The 25679-nt window shown below is 35.7% G+C and overlaps 3 protein-coding genes across 3 annotated transcripts; all 3 read left to right on the top strand.

Moving 5' to 3' along the window:
- The first annotated feature begins 1418 nt into the window (after positions 1–1418).
- On the top strand, positions 1419–2357 carry LOC101519855 (olfactory receptor 4K13-like). Its single transcript, XM_004584867.2, has one exon. It carries the CDS (start codon positions 1419–1421, stop codon positions 2355–2357), a length of 939 nt encoding a protein of 312 aa, XP_004584924.2.
- Positions 2358–9599: 7242 nt separating this feature from the next.
- LOC101519604 (olfactory receptor 4L1) lies at positions 9600–10538 on the top strand. Its single transcript, XM_012926881.2, has one exon. The coding sequence runs from the start codon at positions 9600–9602 to the stop codon at positions 10536–10538; it is 939 nt and encodes a 312-aa protein (XP_012782335.2).
- A 10522-nt stretch (positions 10539–21060) lies between these two features.
- LOC101519357 (olfactory receptor 4N5-like) lies at positions 21061–21987 on the top strand. The gene has a single exon (XM_004584865.2). The coding sequence runs from the start codon at positions 21061–21063 to the stop codon at positions 21985–21987; it is 927 nt and encodes a 308-aa protein (XP_004584922.1).
- Positions 21988–25679: the final 3692 nt, after the last annotated feature.

The raw sequence follows: 25679 nt of genomic DNA, 5'->3' as shown, positions 1-25679 counted from the left end.
CTGCTGGGATTACAACCAGCGCCCATATGGGATCCCGGCGTGTTCAAGGAGAGGACTTTAGCCGCTAGGCCACGCCACCGGGCCCAAACTTTTACTTCTGTGAACTGACTGCCCATATGGCTTTACCACTTTCCCATGATTCATTAAATTTTGTTTGTAAATCATGGCTCAGAATAATTCTCATCGTTTTTCTTGCGTTCATACCTTTTTTTTACTTTCATAGTCAAAATTGTGGGTCTTTTTCTGGATTCATCCTACCTTTATATTAGAATGTTTTTGGTCAGTTCTCTTATGCTAAAATAATGTTTAATGATATTTCTCTTACTAAGAGTATTCTTTTACTTTTAGAGCTGTAAATCTTTTATCTCTCTGAAATTTGCCTGCAGGTAAGAATGTTGGATTATGACCCTTCTCTCCACTGACGGTTGATTGTGTTATTCTTTGTACTTTCCTCTTTATCCTGTTCCTATCACATTTTCACATATACTTGTATCTACATCCGGACAATAATCTTTGCTGTATTTTGCTAAGTTGTTCTTTCTGATCTGGATTCCTTTTGAAATGCTTTTCAACTGTACAGTGTTAAGGAGTAAGTGCATGAAAGAATAATCATGTTAAAAGAGCAAGATTTATTGAGGAAACCTCAACATACAAATTTGGAAAGTTCCTCTTCTCAAGAACAAATTGGGAGGAAAATACTCAAGTATAAAACCTTAAAAGCTAAGTAATATGGATTCTGAAGGTGCATTTTTAGAAGGATGTGATAAAGCCAAGTGCTGGTAGTGTTTCACGTTGAGGAGTTATGGCATCAAGAGGAGTCTCCTTAGCTGAAAATCCCGGAGCAGCCCAGGTGGTTCACCTCAATTGTCAGCCTTTCACAATCCAGCCAATTTTTTTTTAGCTTTTCTTGGTCCTTCTACTTCATTTGAAAAACTTTGGCTTCTAATTCACTTGCAAATCCCTTAAATATTGTACAGTGTAGAAAATGATTCGCAACGTAAGTGTTCTCTTTGTCTAGGGAAAACCAATAGATCTTTCAAATTCAGAAAGGTGGTGGAGAACATCTACACCCTCTTTCAATCTGAGCTATTCACCTTCCTCAAGATGACTACAGATGGGAGTAAGGTGCTGATGGCGACTGCTTTCCTAACATCTTGGCTTATGCCTGATGCTGTTTATAGTCTCTTCTGAAATCTATGTTAATGGGAGAGTTCTGTGTTTATTATTATTTGCATATCTTTATATATTTATATGTATTTGCATGTATGTATTATTATTAATCATTTTTAATTCTTTTTTACATGTTCATGAAGTTTTAGGAAGCTGGAGTGAAAATATGCTTCATTTCTCATTTTTTTTCCATAGAATTTAAGAAATTTCCATTTTATTTTAGGTAACCTTTACTACCAGCCAAACAGATGGAAAGACAAAACTACTCCAAGGTGTCTGAGTTTATTTTGTTAGGACTCACAGAGTCTCATGAGTTACAGACTTTCTTTTTCGTATTTTTTTCTCTCATTTACATATTCATCGTGCTAGGTAACCTTGTAGTTATTTTGGTAGTGAAGTTGGATCCTAAGTTGCATTCTCCCATGTACTTCCTACTGGCCAACCTTTCCTTTATTGACATGTCTCTGGCCTCCTTTGCCACTCCTAAGATGCTCTATAACTTAATTAGTCAATATAAGACGATCTCTTATGATGGCTGCATGACACAGATGTTTTTCCTTCACCTTTTAGGCGGAAGTGAGATGATGTTGCTTGTAGCCATGGCAATTGATAGATACATTGCCATATGCAAGCCCCTCCACTACAAAAATATTATGAGCTCTCGTGCTTGCCTCAGCCTTGCGCTTCTCTCCTGGAGTACGGGTTTTGTGCACACCATGAGTCAAATGGTTTTCACAGTGACTTTGCCATTCTGTGGTCCTAACGTTGTGGATAGTTTTTTTTGTGATCTGCCGCGCGTGATCAAACTTGCCTGCACTGACACTTACGTGCTGGAGCTGCTAGTAATTGCGGACAGTGGACTACTCTCCTTGTTCTGCTTCGTCTTTCTGTTCATCTCCTACAGCATCATCCTGGTGACTGTGCAGCACCGCTCCTCCAGGGGGTCGTCTAAGGCTCTGTCTACTCTGTCAGCTCACATTACAGTGGTTGTACTGTTCTTTGGACCTTGCATCTTTATCTACATTTGGCCATTCAGCAGTGTTTCTGCTGATAAGGTCCTCTCTGTATTTTACACAATTTTTACTCCCCTTTTAAATCCAATCATCTACACATTTAGGAATAAAGATATGAAGAAAGCATTGAGAAAAATAAATATAAAGTATGTAAGTTCCAGATCGAGTTTTTAAGTTATATGTTATTGTATCAAAAACAGAATTATATTGCCTTCATCATCTACATAGTTATCATCCAAAAATATTGATGTAGTGTGATTTTGAGTCCAGCAAAAGTCACATTTTGGCAAATGATAGTCGTATTTCATATGGAAATATGCAATACACTATCATGATTTGTCCATAAAAGTGCAAACTGCAGTAATACACAATTTTTATATTGCACTTTTAAGATTTTCTACAAATTTTAGTTTTATTTTAAAGGTAATTCATTGTGTTTCAACGATATTAAGGGACACCAATGAAAAAGACATATTATTGTCAATAGAAAATAAACTAAGCATTGGAGATTTCAAAATCACACACTAGACATAACTATAAAGTATATGCTTTTCAAATGAAAGACATTTATCATGCATGCTTTAATTACATTGCTTTTTGTTTGTTTTCTGTGCCCTCCATCACAAAATAATTCTCCAGACAAATAAATCTTTCCAACAAGAAGGTAAAAGAGTTTTCTGTTAATCTGGAAATAAAAATAACCACCTATGCATTTTGCATTCTTTTGTCTTGGATGAGATTATTGATCACAATTAACCAGGTACATTAGGACTTTTGTTCTTTTTAGCATTTATTATCAAACATTAAAATTAAATATTAGTTTAATTAGTATTGTGTGTTAATACTAGATGCTAAAAAGCATCAATGGTTTTAATATCTGTATTAAAATATTTGTTTATTTTTGTTTGAAAGGCACAAATAACAGAGAGAAGGAGAGACAGAAAGGAAATCTTTCATGCCTAGATGTAAACAGCCTAGCTGAGGTGATTGGAAGCCAAGAGCCAGGAATCGGGAGCTTCTTCTTGTCTCTCGGTGGGTGGAGTCATTCTCTGCTCCTTATTCAGGCCAGGAGCTGGATCAGAAGTGGAGCTGCTGGGACATGAACAGGCTGCAAGTGGAGGCTTAGCTTACTAAGCTGTTGTTTTCTAATAGCATAGGAAAGACCATGTCTGAAACAAAAGTGATTCGCTGTAATACTTCAAAGTATTTGCAAACCAGTAGTAGAAGTCAGCATTACATAACCTAACTTTAAAAAATTGGATTGCTTTTACCATGCAAACAATTACTGTCATTAGAAATCTTGGTGAAGACAAAGGAAAAATGCAGCCCGAATAAAGTCAAGGAGGTGTGAGCATTAACTTAGGATTTTTATAAAATATTTATTTAGTAATTTTTTGTTTGACCATCTAATCATTTACTGGTTGATGCACATCTAGATGCTTCGTAATTTTATCTATCATCAATGAAGTTTTGTGAGAAGTTTTAGGCAAGATTCTATATGTGCACATGCTTTTATTTATATCTTGGAATGAACTGACCAACTGATTTGGTAAGTTGGAGCCTAACTTTTTAAGAAACAGCAAAAATGTTTTGTATAGTGTTTGTAGCATTTAACGCTGCCACCAAGATATATAGATATTCCAGTTCCTCCATAGCTGCCATAAACTGATTGTAAAACATAATAGTGTGACTTGAGGAAGAACAGGGTAGACTGTTTGAAATCTTGAGTTCATAGACTGCTGGAGTCCAGGGTCACAAACCAGGGGCAGCGGTCCATAGATGGGCAACAGTCCCAGACCAAGGTCAAGGCCTGAGGCCAAGGGTCAACAGTTGGCCAATGGTCTAAAGCTACCTAACTGTCTACTTTAAGCTGTCCTTGAGATGGTCAAGGCTGCTCTACTTCCAATACAGTTCCCTTTTAACAGTCTCGGAAAAGCAGCAGAAGATGGCTCAAGTTTTTGGAACCTACTCATGTGGAACACCCACCAGAAGCTCCCAGCTCCTGGCTACTGGCTTTGCTATGGCCCCTTCCTGCCTGGCTGTAGGAGCCACCTTCGGGAATGAACTAGCAAATGAAAGATATCTCAATACTTATCTGTTTTTCTTTCTCTCTCTCTGTATCTCTGACTTCCAGATATATATCTAAAAATTACCTTTAAAATTGTTAGAAAAAAGTATAAAATCGATGTGAGGAAAGAGAAACTCCATTAAACTTAAGTGGTCTATGCATGTTATAGCACAATCCATCAAACAATACTCCCATGGCTGTTCTCACTAAGCCGCAACCAAGAGAACCACAGCATATTTTAGGGTCTTACAGTCAGTGTAAACATTTTTCCTGATCATACTAGAACAACAGTTCAGGGTTTTAAAAATTCCCACTGAAATTTGGATTCCCAGAGCTCACCCCATCAAACCCAACCCTAAAGTGGTTCACATCTTTTAAAAAGAGGTATAGTATACTGTGAAAAATGACACATACAGAACATAGAAAATAACAATCAAGCCTTAAAATTGCAGTATTCCTTTGCATAAGTTCATCCTACTGTGCTTTTAGAAAAGGTAAGTTAAAATACTATAGAGAGCTAATTAAAAATTTAGTGTCCCTTTTGAAAAATGTTATGTTGGTTGGAAGTAGAAAGTTTTGGCTTTGGAGGAACAAAATCACACATAATGGGAGACTATGGAATTAAATTTCACAATGAGTCGCAATCAAGAATTTCTATGGAATTGAAAGAAAATATACTTTATTCAGAACAATATTGCAGAGTAAATTTTGATGCTTGAGAGGGATTAAATTTAAAATGAATACAATTGAAGGATATAAATTCTTATTCTGAAAGGTCACACCCTTATTTAGAATAATATAAAAACCAGTAACTCACACTATTTTTACAGATGAGAGAGATTTTTCTTTTCCTTAAGTTTCAGGCTGTGACAGAACATGTAAAAATGAATATCATATTTATAGCTGAGGAAGGAGCTGTTAAGAGAGAATTAATTATCATAATGCTATAGTTACATCTCTTATGTACTTATATCTCTTTATATAAAAGTTATCATAAGACCATAAATACAACTAAGTTTTTGTAAGAGTAAAGAAAGACAATCCCTTAGAAGAAGTTCATATTCTAAATCTCATTATTCTAAATAGTTGGAGAAGTAGAATACCAAGTTTCAAATTACACAAGGAAGACATGTACATATAAACTGCCTACTTGAAGAAATTTTCAAACTACATTGAACTGGATCAATAATATTGTCTTGATTTTTTTTCAGAGTGAAATATATTTGATTCAAGAAGCTGTCTAGTACTAGAAAACTAGATTTTAAAATACTAAATTTATTAAAAAGAATCTCAAGGGAAGCCATAAAAGTATAATTGTTTTATTGAGTATAATACATCTGTAAAATTTTCTGATTTTAGTACACACACCAGTGATCATTGCTACATATTGACATGGTTGCACAACCATCAACACAGTCTTATTTTCAATCATTTCCACTATGTCAAGAAGAAAACATCAACCATTTACATGGTCTCCCCAGCCTCAGTTAATCATGTGTAGAATTTCATTGTGGGTTTGTCTTTGCTTATATTTACTTTTTCATCCTTTTTAAAATTATTTTTATTATTTTCTGTGATAAAGTTTTGTAGCTATAGCGATTTTCCTATTATCCTTCTCTTTTCCCTGCCCCATTTCCCTTCCCATCCTTTTCCTTCTGTATTATTGTGGTAGTATATTCCTTTACTGAGTTGCAAGTTCAACATTCTACTATTTAAGTACATCATAAAATTGTAGGTACAGACAATGATAGAAAATCTAGTATCATATTGTCCAAGTATGTTGAATTGTCTCACTGGGTCTTTGTTTAAATTTCACATGATAGAATTATGCAAGTTATCCTTCATGTCAGGCTTATTTTACTAAGCATAATGTTTTTGAGATTCATACTGTTTTAGCACAAATATGTATGACTTTGAGTAACAGAATAAAGGATAAAACTATATTTGTTCTTCAAAAAGCAACAATGATAGTAGAATAAAATATTCATTTGAAAAAATATTTTCAATTAGTATATGTGGCATATGCAAAATTTTATCTCTGACTATCTAATAAAAACAGGTTTTGTTTCATTTCTCCTAAAACGGATATTCATGAAAAGTTCTCAGTAGTATAATCTTGACTATACATGACTGTCTTAGAACCAACTGTTTGTTCTCTCCTGTTTGTTCTCTACCTGCATAGGTGCTTATACCTACATGATCATCACCTCTTAATCAATTTGTGCTAAATTATGTTAACTTTTTGTTTAAGGTTTTATAATATCATATCCCAGGACACAAAATTCCATGTAAGCTATGTATGTATTCTCTAACAATACCAGGTATATTCATTTGGCCTAATAATTGTTCACTTTCAGTTTTCCAAAGTTTATCTTATTGAAATTATGGGGAGCAAAATTCTTGCTCACTCACATAAGCATGTAACAAACCCTGTTAAAGGTGTGATGCAATGGCTCTTCCAGAATGCTCCTCCATGGCAAAGCCCATCATTCAATAACCATCCATATGCTCCTAGATCGATCTACGAAGACAGATTTGTTTTCATCTTTCATTCCCTTAATTTGTAAGTATCATCCATTTCTTAAAATTATCTGAGGCAAAAAAAAAATAGACAGGGAGTTAAAGTTGGATAATAGTGATAGTTGGATAATGATGATAGGTGAAACGAAACTGAGTAGAAGCGAAAAGAAGGAGAGAATTGCAGGTCATCGGGTAGGAAAGAACAGTACTGCCTATCCCACCTTCATTTCTTAATTCAGTACTTTCACTATTTTCTGAATCACCACTCTTCCTGCTCTTCACTATAAATTCTTTTTCCCCATACATGCCTCTACATTCTCCATGACTCACCTTATTTTTACTTACTGGCTACAAAAGTAGTTGATGAGTTTTGAGGATAATAACATAACTGAAAGTGTCTCTTGGAACTGATCTCCATTCCTTCCAGTTATTCATATTACATATATCCTGCAGGAAAGTAAATGTACCTGACTTATTCCTGTTTCTGATTAGATAACTGTGTTTGTTGAGATTGTAAACTTTCTCTGTTAGACACTGATACTTTCACATAAGCAGTGCAGTTAATTATAACAGAGAAGGATTCAAATGTGTTAACTGAATTATATCCCCAACACAATTCATATGAAATGTGTGAATTCAATGAATACTGAATAATTTGACTGTAAATATATATGCCTTTAATGGGGGGGAGGATAGAAATGTAGTGTGTTGTTCTAACCCCAGTTCTCATAATAGATTGACTGAACTTGAATACTAGTTTTAAGCTTTGTTAACTGTGTGACCATGAATAAGTTATTACATATTTTTTTAAAGATTTATTTAGTTTTATTGCAAAGTCAGATATACAGAAAGAGGAGGAGAAACAGACAGGAATATCTTCCCCAAGTGAGCGCAACGACCGGTGCTGCGCCTATCCAAAGCCGGGAACCAGGAACGTCTTCAGGTCTCCCACGCGGGTGCAGGGTCCCAAAGCTTTGGGGCCACCCCCCACTGCTTTCCCAGGCCATAAGCAGGGAGCTGGAAGGGAAGTGGAGCTGCTGGGATTAGAACCCGCGTACATATGGGATCTTGGGGCTTTCAAGGTGAGGACTTGAGCCACTAGGCCACACCGCCGGACCCAGTTATTACATATTTTTAGCACCAGTTTCCTAATATGCAACATGAGGATAATAATAATACTTATATTATATGGCTGTTGCAAGCATTAACTATATTCAGATACATGGAATATTTAGAATTCAGTATGTAAACAGTAATCACCCTGTGTCTTACAGAAATTATCTGCAAATCTCAAAAAAGACAATTTGGTGTTGTATTTTCTAACATAAATAGAATTTAAACTTCAAGACGGAATCACTTTACTACTTAACTATAAACAAACACACATTTCTACCACACAAGCTCAGTGCTGTGGATAGTTGTAATACAAATGAATGGGCAGATTAGAAAAGATCTGCAGGTTTCCAAAATTCTTAGAATAGCACATCATAGAAGTTATAAAACAGAATTACTTTCAATGAATTAAAGAACTTTCTCTCATATCGAAAGTGTCTCCTGATTAGTGTGTTTATATCGGTTAGTTTGTTTTAGAATTATGGAGTAACCTTTCTAAATTATTTCATTGACATTGAATAAAGAAATTCCCTCATTTTTAAAATCTTTCATTCCTTCCACACAGAGCACCATAATCCCAACAGATGGGTATATGAATCTATAGTAACAAAAGAAAATAAATAGTAATTCCCATTACTTTGTGTATGTCAACAAATTGCTAGTCTATCATTGGGTAGACTAAATCAATAAGAAATGAAACTTTGTTCCCTCACTTGCTTTATAATTATCGTGTAAGTCACATTATATATGGATTAATATAAAAATATAAACATTTGGGAGTTTATATATTTAAAAGTGAAATAACAGTGGTCCTAGTGGCATAATGGCCAACCTGCTGGTTGGGACAACAGCATTCCACATTAGAGTATTTATGTTCAAGTCCTGAGTTGGCTACCAATTCAACTTCCTGCTAATGCATATCCTGGGAGGTGCCGGTGATTGCTCTAGTACTTGAGTCCCTACTGGTCACACAGCAAACTGAAGTGGAGTTCCTGGCTCCTGACTTCATCTTGCCCAACTCTGGATGCTGGGGACTTTTGGAGAGTGAATCAATAGATGCAAAGTCTCTCCGTGTATGATTACTACTTTAAATAAATAAATAGAATTTTCTCTAAAAGTATTTTACGCCAAGCACAGAAATTAAATACTCCAAGACCTCACCTGCATCTTGAATTTCAAACCATTGATATCACAAAATTTGAAAGTATAATGATTGGAGCAGGAAGGATGAGAAATGATTGATCACCAGGCACTAAGTTATTGTTAGATATTAGTAGAAGTTATAAAGTTGTATTGCAGAGGAGGTGACTATGGATACTGTCTGCTTCTCACAAAAGAGAAGAAGCTGCATGAATTTTGAGTGTTTCACAATAAAGAAATATTAAAGCTTAAGAATATAGGAATATTTACCTTAACTGAACATTATGCAATGCAAGCATGTATCGAAATATCCCATATCCTTTAAATGCATATGTTTTAATGTCAGTTAATTTTTCTTAAACTATAAAAAAGAAAGATAAAATCATGAATGATTTTCAAATTTTTTACACCAAAATGAACCTTATTGTGTAATTCCAAATTACACAACTAACAAAATCGTAAGCACTCATGCCATCAATTATTACCACCAACTAATAACAGGGAAACATTGGTGCTAACTATGTTTTTTCCCCTTTGTATAATGAAGAATTTCCAGAATCTTTTGCATTGAGTAAATGGAGCATATAAATGGAACTGTGGTGACTGAATTTATCTTACTGGGATTTTCTATACAATGGGAACTTCAAATTTTCTTCTTTGTGACATTTACCTTGATCTACAGTGCTACTGTTGTTGGGAACATCCTCATTATGGTCACAGTGACATTCAGTTCCATCCTGCATTCTCCTATGTATTTTCTCCTGGGAAATCTCTCTTTTCTGGACATGTGTCTCTCCACAGCCACAACACCCAAGATGATCGCAGATTTGCTCACTGAGTACAAGACCATCTCCTTATGGGGCTGCATGGCTCAAATGTTCTTTATGCACTTCTTTGGGGGTGCAGAGATGACTCTTTTGATAGCCATGGCGTTTGATAGGTATGTTGCGATATGCAAACCGTTGCACTACAGGACAATCATGAACCACAGGTTGTTGAATGGATTTGTGATGCTTTCATGGGTAATTGGGTTTATACACACTATGAGCCAGATGATATTAACTGTGAACTTGCCTTTTTGTGACCACAATGTCATAGACAACATATTTTGTGACCTTCCCCTAGTGATCAAGCTTGCTTGTGTTGAAACATATACCCTGGAATTATTTGTCATCGCTGACAGTGGACTACTCTCTTTCATCTGCTTCATCTTGTTGCTTTTCTCCTACACTGTCATCCTGGTCACTGTACGGAAAAGATCCTCTGCAGGACTTTCCAAGGCTCTGTCCACATTGTCTGCCCACATCATTGTGGTCACTTTGTTCTTTGGACCTTGTATCTTTATCTATGCCTGGCCATTTGGTAGCTTTGCAAGCAATAAAACCCTGGCTGTCTTTTACACTGTTATGACACCTTTATTGAATCCTATTATTTATACCTTGAGAAATCAGAAAATGCAAGTGGCCATGAGAAAGTTGCGGTTTCAACATGTTAGTTCCTCACAAAACTTCTAGATTTCAGCACTCTATAATTAACATAATTTTCAAATACTTTGTTAGAGTAATATGAATATGTATTTTGTCATGAACATCATTACTTTAAATTACTTTCAATCATTACTTTAAATCAGTTAAAGCTATTGTAACACCTCTAATAGGGACAATTTAAGATCTGTGGTAACACAGAAATATAAAATATTCTCATAAACATTTTATATATATTCTAGTGAAGAATTAACTGTAAAAGAGCATGTGTATATTATAAAAATAATTTTAATTGAAATGGAAAACTAGAAGCATTCATAAATCTATCCAGCAATTATTAGATGCCATGAAGATATCATGATTAAGATAATGTTAATGATGGGGAAATAGACTTTAATTTTTTGAATCAATGATGTAAATTAATACTAAATTGGCAAAGTCAAAAGTATAGCAGGTATAAGATGTCAGCTAAGAAAACCAATAAAAAGACCATTTCAACACAGTGAGGAAAACACCCTGTGAGATCTGATGCTCTGTATATGAGCATGCATAGCTGACTTGCAAATCTAAATAAATATAAATAAAAGCATAAGCATACATCTTTATTTTTGAAAATATCACACGGTTTTACCTTCCAGGGCATTTTCATAAAAGCGGCACATAATAATTCTAAAACGAATGAATGAGATAAAGCAAATTTAGAATGCTTTCTACTAGGAATTACGCAAATTTCTACTGCTTTGACAAGTAGCTCTCTTACAGGCTTACATTATAGCATCCTTAATATTAAGAAAATTTCAAACACTTATATAGTTAAAATATCCCTATACCCATGGATAAAATTACGCTGCACCTGACAAAGTGTAAGAGTCTTATTTCTTCACAACAGCAGAGCTGTTAAAACCCTTGCTCGGTTAGGTATACTAAGAGAATGCTAAAAAGCAAGTTAGTAAGATACTTTCAGATTTTAACTGAGTATGAGAAAATGTAACAGAAAAGCCTAGTTCCAAAATGTATTGTGGATCAAGAGAAAAATACATGACCACTTTGAGAAATCATAATCAAAATGTATTATTTTTAACATCAATAAAATCTCACTTCATTGTGGTGCTTCTTATCAACATTTACAGATGTGGGGATATTCCTATGGCTTACAATATTGCCTCATTAAATGATGTGTACTTACATAAATATGTTGCTGTAAGATAAATCATCATCAACAACATCAAACCTTGACTTTTTCAAAACTTTCTAGAATTTCTTCATGTTTTATATCAAGTATCAATGATAGAGAATAAAAGATAACTAACCCTAAGATCCAGTAGAGATCTTAAATTCCTTTTCAGGAAGGTAAACCAGCCCTGAATCTTTCTTTGCCTACTCTAAGAATCTCCAGAATACCATTCTCCAGGGCTCCTACAAACAGAATTAGAAAGCAACTGGGCTCAGGGAGAGAGAGACAGTGCAGACCAGCATGAGGCATCAGACTCTCACAGAAGAAAAACAAAAAGGAAAAACAAAAGGTAAGAAAGTATCAGGGAGAAGAAGGGAGAAATATTTTTTAAGAAGTCTATTTCAACTTTGTTCTGTGGAAATTAAAATAAAGGTTTCCCTCAGGTGAGTTTGTCTGATCATTGCATTTTAATGTAATTGAACACTGGGATTGTAGGCACAACCCTTCATCAGAAGTAAACACAAGAATTCACTGTTCCAAAAAAATACTTTCAAATATGTCACACTGATCCCTAAGAGAAAGATTTTAGAAGAACTCACAATAAAAAAAAATTTATGTCACAGGATGTGGTAAAGAACTTGCATTTATTTTAAAACATGTTGGTTACTCAAAAAAATTTACAAGAAGAGGAAAAATAAAAATCTAACACACAACGAAGTCAGAAAATCATGTTACATATACTAAAAATGGTAATCTTTGGAGAGCAAGTATGACAGTCTCACATTTAGTAAGTTTCAAAAAAAACCAAAAGCACAAAATAAAAAGTATGAAAAGAGACAGGTGCTTTGGTACAGCCATCAAGACAGGGCTTGAGGCACCTGCATTCATAGGAGAATGTCTGCATTCCATTCCAACCCTCTGCTGACATGTACCCTAGGAGGAAGCAGATGGTGGGTCAGACACTTGGGTCCCTATCACTCACAAAGTTGAGTTTGCAATTCCTGGCTTCACACTGACACAGGCCTTTCTGAGGTCAGAATTGGGGAAAGTGAGTCAGAGAATGTTTCGTGTTCAGACCTGAGCCTAACACTTGTGTCTTGGCTAAGCATTTGTGTATTTCTGAAGCAGCCTAACTCCACCAGGCATCCAGCCTAGTGTTCATGTGCCTCCCCTGCCTGAAGGAATGGCTCTCTGCACACGCTGCAGTGCTTCTCGGGGTTTTACCCTTTCAGCAATTGCTGATGGCCTCCTCCTTACTATGCCTCAGTGCAAATCTGCATGAGCAGACAACTCCAACTTAGGGTTTTCCAGGAGCTTTCAGCCTGTATCATTCAAATGACTAAATCATTCATCTGCAATGATATTCTTATCCAACAGAACAATTTTTTTCCGGATCATCAATGGTAAAAACACTCAGGAGCCAGAAGTTTATTTTGTGTCAGGGCTTCCACTTGGAATTGAATTTCCCTCATCCATTAGACTGAGCATGACTCAACCACAAATCCTTATGTATCACCTGCTCTCTCAAATCTACACCAATTGTGTTATCTCAGATTTTCTAAGTAGACACCAAGATAGAGAGTGCTCATATAGCAAAACATTACAAATACAAACAAATCACAGGAAACAGCATACAGACACCTCTAAAGCAGAAGGTGTTTAAAGCGAAAGATTAAGTCTTATGAGGTTGTATCTGAATGAAATTCAGGAATAGACAAAGTCATGTTTAATAATAGAAATGATAATAGGTATTATCTTTAATGATATTGGCTGCAAGGGAGCCAAAGAAACTGATTCTAAAAGAAGTGCTTTGTACTTTGGTGAAACAGTGATTTCAAAGGTTTATACGTGTAGAAATAAACTTTGATGTGTACCTTCCGTACTTGTACATCTTACCATGCATTATTTATTTTTATAAATAAATAAAATGTTAGTTTAAGAAGAACAACACCAAAATGGTAGAAAACAGCATTGTGGACAGCATTTCTACATTACTAGCAAGAAAAGAAAAATGTTGTCCTATTGTGGAAATGATTTTAATTATGAAGGGACAGTACCTTTCTTTATTTTTTTCATCAAATCCCTTCATGTTATTCCCATGGGAGAGCCAGTGATAAATTCTTATAGCCAGTGCTCAATTGTATTCTCCAGGGTCAAAGAAGGCCTCAGGGAAAGATAGTCTTAGTTGGCTGTGCCTAATAGACATGTTGTTTTTTATTTTTCTCATATTTTCTTTCATGTTTTTCTGTGCTATATATGCCCTTAATTTGCCTTATGTTTTAAAAATAAACCAATAACTACGTTTACAGTTCTAGGCATTTCTTAGGATAAAAAGCAAATGACCAACAGACACATGAAAAATAGTGCAAATAAGAACAGTAATAGGGCTTCACCTCACCCCAGTTAGAAAGGCTACCATCCAAAACTCAATGCAACAACAAATTCTGGTGAGGCTGTAAGGGAAAATGTGCCTTAATCCATTATTTGTGAGCACGTGAACCAGTGCAATCACTGTGGGATACAGTGCAGAGATTGCTCAGAAATCTACACATAGATCCATCATAGAGCCATCTCATTCCTGGGAATTTCCTTAAATGAAAAGAAGTTAGCATATAAAAAAGTTATTTGTTCCCCACGTTTATTGTAGATTAATTCCCCATAGCTAGTTTATGGAATTAACCCATCAACTGATGACTAGATTAGAAAAGTCCTATGTACTATACAGCCATGAAAATAATAAAATCCTGTCTTTTGAGACAATATTGATACAATTGAAAACTACAATCTTTCATAAAACAAGCCCGTTCCAAAGAAAAACAAATATCAAGTATTCTCTGTGTGTGTCAATCTATATATTATGCAAAACATGGATAGGAATGAAATGGTCATTTGTATGATGTGATTGTTGATTTTAGCCATTGTTTATATTCCTGTGAAACTACGGTCTCCTTACATTTTACTTGTTAAATATTGTGGTTAGTGGTTAATTAAGCCTTTGACAATAGAGTGGATTAAAACTATGTCTTTACAAAAACTGATGAAGAGAGGGGAGGGAGGGAGGGATGCTTGGGGGCATTAAGGAAGTGTTGTTAACTTCTTGGGATTGTACCTATGGAATACCTGAGATACATTCTCACTATATTAATTTTTAAATTGAAATCTGGAAAAGAGATCACAACCTCATAGTTTCAAACTATGAAGCAAAACATAACATTTTCAAGCAAGAACACTTTCCAAAGATTTCCTATAGGGGAAAATGGTCACTGACATGAGAAGCCTGCAGATGAAAGGAGGGAAAAATGACAAACAACAGCTGTCTCCCTCCTCCCTACTCTCTCTTTACCCTTGTCCTCAGTGTTTAAATACTTCATTGATTATCTCTGGCCAAACTAGGTATAAACTTGATTGAAAACATAGATGTATATTACACTTATTTTGTAAATTTAAAATTTGTATTTTAAAATGATTTAAATTTATCTCATTTTTCTTTTTAATACAAAATAAAATGAAAGTAAATTATTTCATGATAAAAAATTTCACTTCTACCCATTACTCTTTAATTGTGTGTAGTCTGCACTGTGGTACAGTGAGTTAAGTCTCCACCTGCAATACCAACATCGCATATGAGCACTGGTTTGAGACTCAGTTAAAGTGTCTGGTAAAAACATGGTCCAAGTCATTGGCCCTGCCACCCACGTGGAGACCTGGATGGAGCTCTTGGAGACTAGCTAAAGCTCTTATAGACATTTGGGCAGTGAATCAGTGGGTGGAAGATTTCTCTCTCTACTCCCTGGCCCTCCAAACTCTGCGTTTCAAACAAAACAAATCTTAAGGAAAACTTAAAAAATTAAAAGTTTGAAGGAACACAGGAACTATATCTTCAAATAAATGAATAATTTATTCTTTTGTTGAGATGAACATTCCCACAAAAAGACTGGCCTGGACAATACCAGTTTTTAAGGACAGCTATTTCTGAGAATCTTTGAGTATAAGCTATTATCTCTCTACCTCTTACATACCAAACCATGTAACAATATATTTACTATTAGCTTGTTTTACTTCACTTTTTACAAAACATTAATGGCTTCTCATCACTTCCATAAGTGAGTATAACAATATCTAAAATAACCTTCCCACATTAATGATGTTCATTGTGAAGTTTCATTCATAGTGTCATCAATGGAATGATTCTAAACTTTAACATGATCCAGCGAGGCTGGAGCTGCCACATGGTTAGCTTACTTAAACCTTAGAATGTTTTTGCATTTTTTTGCCTGATTCTGAGTGAGAGTTTTAAAATTCCCATTAGTTTTCCCAGGTTTAGAGTAGTTGTAACACCCCAGAGCATATTTTCTAGATTGCATCACAAATGAGTTGAGCAGAGCACAGAATCAAGAGGGTGGCAGCGTGAGCATTTCTATTTAAGGAGTAGCTCTGGAATGATCAGCTGGTTTCCCTTTCATCACATGAAGGAGGATAGGCACTTGCTTCAGAGTAGCACTGGACTTCTGAAAAGGTGAACACTTTGGTCATTCTTATTTAAAAGAAAGAGAAAAAATAGTACTATTCATATCAGACATCTGTTATTTTGAAATTCATAACAATATTTTGACAGAAAATAGTGAGAGCTCTGAAATAGATGCATTGTACTTTCTACCCTATCATTCAAATAAACCTCCTTCAAAGTCTGATGCCAAGAATTAATTTAAAGAAGCCCAAACTGTAACACTACTGTTAGAAATTATAAAACTAAACAGCTAAGAGCTTTGAAAAATTCAACCATCTTATCTTAAATATCGGTGTGATATAAATGATTGTCTTTTCCCATTAGAAATCATCAGAAAAGAAGAAATCAGTAAGTACAGACTGACACAGATTTCACTGACTTTGTAAGTGTGCAAGCCTCTCAGCTCCAATACTCGTTTAACATAATTTCTTTTTTTTTCTTTTTTTAAAACATGATTTCTTGTCTGACATAGAGTCTTATAATCCAGCAAAGAATGGGCCTCCAACATAAGATAGACTTTACTCCTCAATTCTGGCTAACCAAGCAATCTTTACCCGGGGCCTTCCTTTGAATGCTCAACTGTTGCTACTGTGAAATTCACTTCGATTTTAACAGTCACTGTCTTCCATGCAGTGAAGGACAGTGACAAAAGATCACCTAACATTTCTTACTCAAATTTTTCTAATTACTGAATGTTTTCTATATTAATCCAGTTTAAATAGATGAATTGGCTACCCATATACTTCTTTGGTCTTCATATTAACTACATGGATTAAAATTTTAAATATTATTTCTCATGCATAGGTTTTAAAAATTGCTTTTAAAGGACTGAAGAATTTACCCAAATTCATACAATTAATTGAATATATTAAAAATGGAGAATAAATGCCAAATCAAGCTCTTTTTATAACCTCCAAAAATCTTATACTACTTGGCACTATAAAATTTCTATCATGTAAATTGACCATTAAGTAATTCCTGGGTAAATATTTATGTAGGAATCCTAATCTTCAATAAAGCTTTGTATAATGCCCTCAAGATCTGTATTGACTGCATTCATTTTGTGTTTGATTCCCATTTTTCAAATTTGGTACATCTTAACTAAAAGTGTGGAGTTACTACAGTATTTTTTTTTATTTTTATTTATTTATTTATTTATTTATTTATTTATTTTTAGTTACTATAGTATTTTAAAATAACTCTCATTTTCAAACTTATCTTAAGTTTATTCATTTTGGCTGAAAAATAATAAAATTGTATGCAGCCCACAGGCCTGCCATACCATCTCCCTGCCTGGCAGGGACCTTACCCATCAGCAGGCACAGCTTTTGCTACTTATGAGCACAGAAGGCAACATGCCGTGCTGTTTTCTGTCTCTGTCGATTTGTCGTTTCTACAGATTTTTCTACAAATTTAATCCTTGATTTATGAGCGTCTGTGTTTTGAACATGTCACCTAGCATAGTGTATTTGGGTCTCATGTACATTGTTGCAGGTATGAGTTACATCCCCATGTATCTATAGCAGTTTGAAATTAAGTATTAAAATCACCCATTCCAATATTAAAACAGGCAAAAGTGTCAAACCTAAGTTTCTATTTGTAAAATGTATTTGTGTAATAAAATTAGAAATAATTAAAATATGAAAATACTTTTAAGCACAGCTTACATGATGTATGGAGAAGTTCCACTATTTCTACAAACCCATGGGGTTATTATGCACAGGCCGGGATTAGTACATATCACTTGGAGAAAACTATGTAAAACTGGCTCTAATTTTGGATTTCTCCAGGAAGGCAATAATTGTTAATACTTAGATAACACTAATGTCTATAAACTAAAACTTTGAGACAAACAATACCATGAATATTTAAGTGCCTAAATAAAATAGCATCAATTTATGAGTTGTCAATATTCATTTCTTCTTACCACTTGCTAGTGTGAATAAGGAGGAAAACTCATTGCAAATATAAGCAACTTAACTGTAAACATTTTATTTTCTCATATCCTATATTTTACATGGCTAATTCCAGTTTTTTCTTTAACTTTGTTTATTGAATAATCAATGTAATTTAATTAATATGAAGATTTGCATTACGTAAGAATATTTGTGGAAAGGACATTACAGACTATCATATAGTTTTAACGACCTGTGACTATTTTAAAATTTACTATGTATGAGTGAAGTTGAACATCTTTCCCTTTGATTATTGCTTACAGACCTTGCTATATTTCTCTTGAACCATGGTCTTTTTTATTTGTTGAGCTTTTAATTTAGTGGAGCATTAAGCCTTTGAGTGTAATGGAAATTAAAAATGTCATCTCAAAAATAGCAAATAAAATATGGTTAAAATGTCATTTTTCTATGTAATTGTATTCTTTTTACTTTAATTTTTGTTTTCAATTTTTGTTTTCAATAGCTGTGTATATCTATGGGATATATGGCATTGTTCTCTTATTACCTGTTATGTAGGGTAGGGAATCTAGTTCTTGCTGTCAAGGAATATTTAACAGTTTCATTTTGCTCTTTCTTTTATTCTTGAGTAGAAATACATACTGAAGGACTTTTTTATGCCTCAGTACTGTAGGCTCCATTACACTGTTTATGAGGGTGTAGGTGTATTTTGAATTCATATTTTGAGCTGGGTTAGTATGATTCTTCAAGCTTTATTTTATTGCTTAAGTTTATGTGTAAAGGTAGTCTTTTGTAGTTCTATATGAATTTTATGATTGTCTTTTTTTATTACTGAGAAGAATGTCATTGGTACTTAGGGATTACATGGAATGTTAATTATTGCAATCTACAACTATGAGTATCTTACTATTAATTTATAGCTTCTTCATTTTCTAAATGCATTATAGATTGTATTGAACTATTTTTACCTGACTGATTAATGTGCTATATTAAACAATTTTTTATTATTATTTTAAGATAATTTTTATGGATTTTATACCTGTAACTTTATTGAACTTATTCATTAGTTGTAACCATTATTATGGTGGAGTCTTCAGTGCTTTCTATATACAAGATCAATATGCCTGATAACAGTGACAAATCAACTTTCCCCTTTCCAATTTGTTTGTCTTTCATTTCTTTCTCTTGCTTAAATTACCTGGCTTTTATTCCCATTACGTAGTTGACAGTGAGTGGTGAAAATGCATATCCCTCTCTTGTTCTAGACATTCAAGACAAGCGTTAGCTTTTTCTCCTTGCAAGTGATGTTGGGGAGGGGGGTTGTTGTTCATTGACTTTATTCAGTTCAAATTTATTCCTTCTATACCTCAGTTGTTGAGTGCTCTTGTCATGAGATGTTGAATTTTATCCAAAAATCTGTTTCTTTTGTTATTTACTTTTAGGTTTATTTCACTGTGATCAGCAAAGACACCTGATATGAGCCTGAGGGAGGTGCAATAGTCTGCCACTAAGGCCAAGAAAGGACCTGCAGACCTGACCAGCTGGAAACCCTGTATGTTGCTTTGCTTGAGACGTGTGTGGCAATGGAGGAAGGTGTAGAGGGTCGGTTCCAATGACTCTGTATGACACATCTCTGGGGGTGGCTTTGTCTCAGGTTGGGGGTGGCTGGTGTCTTCAGGGATAATAGGAATGGTGAAATGATGCAAGAACCACAGAGGCAGAATTATAATGCCTGCTTGCCCCCAGAGCAGGACACATTCTAGTGCTAACTTCCTTTCTGAAATGGTTCATTCAATAGTACTGATATCAGTGGTGCAATATGGGCACCTTCCATGGGAGAATCAAAGCCAGTATAAACTCCTAACAACCTCAGACAGGACTTGAAACCTGTAAGGGCTACAGTATTCCCCAGCATCAAAACTGTCAGTTTTCTTGGAATTGATTGGAGGTGTGGTAAATTTCCTGCTTATTTTTCCATACAGGAGAAAATCCCTAAAGTTCTAGATCATCCAGGCTGGGGAGAGGGTCTCTCCAGCCAGTGAACACTTTGTTTTTCTCTGCAGCCATTCAAGGTTTCTGTGTTGCACAGATCTCACCTACTCAAGCTCTTCCTTTCAAATGCTCTTGTTGCTGATTACTTCTTGTGTGGGAGGAATGAGCCGTAGGTACCTTTAAGCCATTATACTAGTAACTATAATTCTTGCCTGTGAAGAAGAAGCAGATTATGGACATATAATGACCAAATGAGAATTAATTTGTATTAGTTGTAATTTAAGAATAATTCATGAAAAAAGAGGGCATAAAGAGATCCAGCCGGGGTGCAACTATGTGATCATCTCTAAGGTGCAATGTAGAATTCTGTTTGGAACCTTCATGACTTTCGAATACAGAGAAAGTCTGTATAGAAACACCAAAGCAGAGTAACCAACTAACTCATATACTTGAATTAATATGTGTATATATTCAAACATGCAATTGTTTAACAGTAGATAAAAAATTTCTATAGGAAACGAAGGGGAAAAAAATAAATGCCAAAGTGCTTGATTATGTGAGGATAAGAGAAGGGATCGAAATCAAGCAGCTATTTACCACAAGGAGCAGCAAAATGTAGGAATCAAAAATAGAAAATTGTGATCGTGGCTGATTTTTCTTGATCAACAAATTCCTAGCATAGCGTGAGAAAACTGCCTTATGGTCCAATAGAGAGGTAAGTTATATCAAAGAGTATAATTAACTAGAAACTAACATGTGCTCAGAATAATAATGTCTTAATGAATAATTAAGTAAAACTAGATCCATGATTTCCTGTGCATTACAATATGCTGCATAAATTGCTTTCAGAGACTATGGTGGAATGCAACAAATACTGTTCTTCTCTGGAGTGGAGCTATGACACAAATAAAAAGGATAATTACAAAAGTTCACACTTCGCTTTTATTTTCAGTAGATTGAGAAGTGATGGAGGCAGAGAACAGCACAATGGTGACAGAGTTCATCCTCCTTGGTCTGACGCAGTCTCACGATGTTCAACTCCTTGTCTTTGTGCTGGTCTTCATTTTCTACCTCATTATCCTTCCTGGGAATTTTCTCATCATCCTCACCATAAGATCGGACCCAGGACTCTCTGCCCCCCTTTACTTCTTCCTGGGCAACTTGGCCTTCCTGGATGTGTCCTACTCCTTCATCGTGGCTCCCAGGATGCTGGTGGACTTCTTCTCTGAGAAGAAGGTCATCTCCTACAGAGGCTGCATCACTCAGCTCTTTTTCCTGCACTTCCTGGGAGTAGGAGAGATGTTTCTTCTTGTGGTGATGGCCTTCGACCGCTACATCGCCATCTGCCGGCCTTTACACTATTCGACCCTCATGAAGCCCAGCGTCTGCTATGCATTACTGTTGGCCCTATGGATTGGGGGCTTTGCCCACTCCATTGTGCAAGTGGCCCTAATCCTGCACTTGCCTTTCTGTGGCCCCAACAGGCTGGATAACTTCTTCTGTGACGTCCCACAGGTCATCAAGCTGGCCTGCACGGATACCTTTGTAGTGGAGCTACTGATGGTCTCCAACAGCGGGCTGCTCACCCTCCTGTGCTTCCTGGGGCTTCTGGCTTCCTACGCTGTCATCCTGTGCCGTGTGAAGGGCCACTCCTCTGAAGGGAAAAGCAAGGCTGTCTCCACATGCACCACACACATCATCATCGTGTTCCTCATGTTTGGTCCTGCCATTTTTATCTACACTCGCCCCTTCCGGGCTTTCCCAGCTGACAAAGTGGTTTCTCTTTTCCACACAGTCATCTTTCCTTTAATGAATCCTGTGATATATACACTTCGCAACCATGAAGTGAAAGTCTCCATGAGGAAAATGCTATATCGGCACATAGTTTTATGAATTAATTGCAGGGTGACAAAAATAAGAACTGAAAACTACAGTTGGCTTGAAGACGTTATCTATTATTCTCCTGCTGAATTGTGTGATTACTTAATGTTTGCTTTTATTAAGTTCTTCCATTTTTCATGCACAATTCTAAGTTTATAGAATATACACAGAATGGGCAATTATTTGTGGGAAAACAGCGAAGCAGATATGGGGCCTGGCATGATAGCCTAAAGGGTAAAGTCCTTGCATTGCATGTGCCAGGATACCAAATGCGCACCAGTCCATATCCCAGCTGCTCCACTTGCCATCCAGCTCCCTGCTTGTGGCCTAGAAAAGCAGTGAAGGATGGCCCAAAGCCTTGGGACCCTGTACCCTAATGGAAGACCTGGAGGAAGTTCCTGTCTCCTGGCTTTGAATTGCTCAGCTCCAGCCATTGCTGCCACTTGGGGAATGAACCAGCGGACAGAAGATCTTTCTCTCTGTATCTCCATTTTATATATCCTCCTTGCCAATAAAAATAAATAAATCTTTTTTGAAAAGAAAAAAGGAAATTATAACTAGCACAAACACTAGAGATCTTAGGTCTTGGTACATTCGGAGCTTTTCTAGTGTTATTTACTATCACCACATAAAACAGAACTGCTAAATTCTGTGCTGTCTCTACACAATCACATCATTTCTAAACTTATGTATTAAATTCATGAATTGGAAGTTGTGAGAATACGTCATGATCTGATTTTAATTCTGGAGGTATATGAATGAGTCAGAAGTGGATTGAGAGCTATGAAGAATGTAAGTCTACTTCAACCCAATGAATCTCTACTAAGATCAAGGCAAGTTTCATAAAAAATAGCTGACATTTTATGCTTAATAATTTTTTTGTGAGGGCCTGAGCTATGCAGAATAAATTGTCTAGCTTTATCTCTCACTTCTCACTAGGCAACAGGAGCATCCCCTCAGCTGTTATAGTTAAAATATTTACATATTAAAAGCACTTCACTTTTCTCTCTGTTTCTCCTTTCTCTGTAAAAATCAGCCTTTCAGAAAAAAAAAAAGAAAAAAGTACCTATTTTTTTGAAGGGGGCTAGGGAGTTAATCCTCCATCTGCAAGTGTCAGGATCAAATATGAGCAGCAGCTCCAGTCTTGGCTGCGCCATTTCTGGTCCAGCTCCTTGCAAATGAGTGTGGGAAAGCACTAGAGCATGGTCCAACTGGTTGAGTTCCTGGACCCATGAGGGAGACCCACTGAAGCCCCTGGCTCTCAGCATCCGATCAGCTTACCCCCGGCAGTTGTGGTTATCAGGAGAGTGATCTAGTGGATTGATGAGCTTTCTGTCTCTCCTTCTCTCTCTAAAATTCTTCCTTTCCAACAACAATAAATAAATCTTAAAAATATGCTCCTAAGAAGGAAATGTCCATTTCCTTTGCCCATTTCTTCACAGGGTTGCTTGTTTTGCTCTCGGTGAGACTCTGAAGCTCTTCGTAATCCTAGATATTAATTCCCTGTCACTTGTGTAGTGTGCAAAGATTTTCTCTCATTCTGTTGGTGGCTTTTTCACTGTGTTGATCATTTCCTTTGCTGTACAGAAGCTTTTATGTTGATATAATCCCATTTATTTATTTTGGGTTTGACAGCTCATGTTTTTGGTGACTTTTCTAAGAAATCTTTCGCAGTACCTATATCTTGGAGAGTGCTTCCTATCTTTCCATCCAATAGTTTGATGGTTTCTAGGTGCAGATTTATGTCCTTGATCCATTTAGAACTGATTTTTTAATAAGGTGACAGATGGGGGTCTTGCTTCCTATTTTGCAGGCTGCTACCCAATTGTCCAAGCAGCATTTTTTTTTACAAGGGACCAGCCTTTTTTCCTGGATTGGGCTCCCTTCTGGGATTTCCATGGTGTTCCATTGATCTTCTCTGTTTTTGTATCAATACCAGGCTATTTTGATGACCACTACCCTGTAGCATGTCTTGAGGTCTGGAATTATGATTCCTCCCACTTGATTTTTATTCTTCAGGATAGCTTTGGCTGTTCATAGCCTCTTACATTTCCAGAAGAACTTTTGTATCATATTTCTGTTTCTGAGAAGAATGTTGGGATTTGGATTGGGATCATATTGAATCTGTATATTACTTTGGGTAATATGGACATCTTGATGATGTCGATGCTGGTGATCCAGGAACATAGCAGATTTCTCCATATTTTAATGTCTTCTTCTATTTTTAAAAATGTTTTGTTATTTTCATTACAGAAGTCTTCCACATCTTCAGTTAGCTCCACCTCTGCTCATGGTCAGATCAAACAACTCAGCAGCACAAGGCATGTCTTTGCCTTGGTTACCTCCTGATATCCTGGTGAGCTGCCTTTCCCACCTGGTTGTCAGTAGAGCTCCAATCACTGATCACAGGTAGCTCCACTGCCAATGGCATATCTGGTCACCTCAACACCACTCTTTTGTCTCTGCTGCTTTCCCATGTCAGTGGGTCTCCAGCTGCTCCTCTGCCATTGGCCTGTCCTATTTCCTGAAATCTGTCCTCTCTGCTTCACCCTGGCTAATTATTCTCCACCAGCTTAAGCCTGTCCTCACCCTGGCATCTCTACTGCAACTCCTTCAAATAATAAAAAGTTGTTTTCTTTTTCAAAAAGCTGTTCTTAAAATTTTAAAAGTGAATATATCTAAAACATTTTGTTATGAAAAAGATCATACTAATGTGAGGGGACTGGAGTTATTAATCTGCTTTAGACATTCCATAATCTGTAGATGTACCCAAAGATGATGCTGCATACAATGGATACGTGCATTTTATCTGTCACAAAAGTAAAATATAAAAATCTAGATGGATTTTGTATTTTACCTTAATAGGATAACATCAATATTTATTGTTAGAAAATAATTGCTCCAAAAGTAAACATTATGCAAAAATCCATAATTAATAATCTTTTTATTGTTCTGTACTTTCTGATTAAAGATTTTTCCCTTTAAATTTCACTAGTTTGATAGATGGAAAATGGCATCCCATATCCTGTGAAGACAGAAGGTAGAAAATAACCACCATTACTTTTTTTTTTCGCTGCTGGTCTCTGAGGAATCTCACAGCAATAAAATTAATTTTCCTCTTCATGATGCTTAGCAAGGGATGCATTTAAATACTGCTGACTTTTGAATTCAGAGTAGAAACAAAATCACTGGATATTTAAGATTAAATTCCAGAATTCCATGATGGTGTTACTTTAAAAGTCCAAGTGAAAACTGGTATGTTATTCTACCTATACATAAAATCTTTAATATCATTTTTAATTTACTATATTACATAGTACCAAAAGTAATGAACTGTAAATATTAAGATCAGAACTGATGAGAGGATTGGTAAGAGGAAAACTAAACTGAAATCAGTTAGACTTTGGTAGAACTAGTGGGGAAAAAGGCATAAACAAGCCATCGGTAAAGGATGTTTTTAAGTCAGTCAGTACCGATTAGGTTGAATGGTTTTACATTTTGAATAATTGCATACTATAGAGGATTTTTAGTGATTTCTTTTAGTGATTTAATTATTTTTACTGAGGGATAAACAATAAAGTTGCAAAATAACATTGCAAGTAACAACATTAGAAAATCATGGGACATTAATTTCTTAGAAACTATTCATGCCCTTATAATTTCTAGGATCTATGGGAGGAACATATGAGAAGAATTAATAATTC

The sequence above is a fragment of the Ochotona princeps genome, chromosome 6 (genome assembly GCF_030435755.1).
Source record: "Ochotona princeps isolate mOchPri1 chromosome 6, mOchPri1.hap1, whole genome shotgun sequence".
In the NCBI taxonomy this organism is placed as follows: domain Eukaryota; kingdom Metazoa; phylum Chordata; class Mammalia; order Lagomorpha; family Ochotonidae; genus Ochotona; species Ochotona princeps.
The sequence above is the reverse complement of the archived record's forward strand: the minus strand, read 5'-3'. Positions and strand labels throughout refer to the sequence as shown.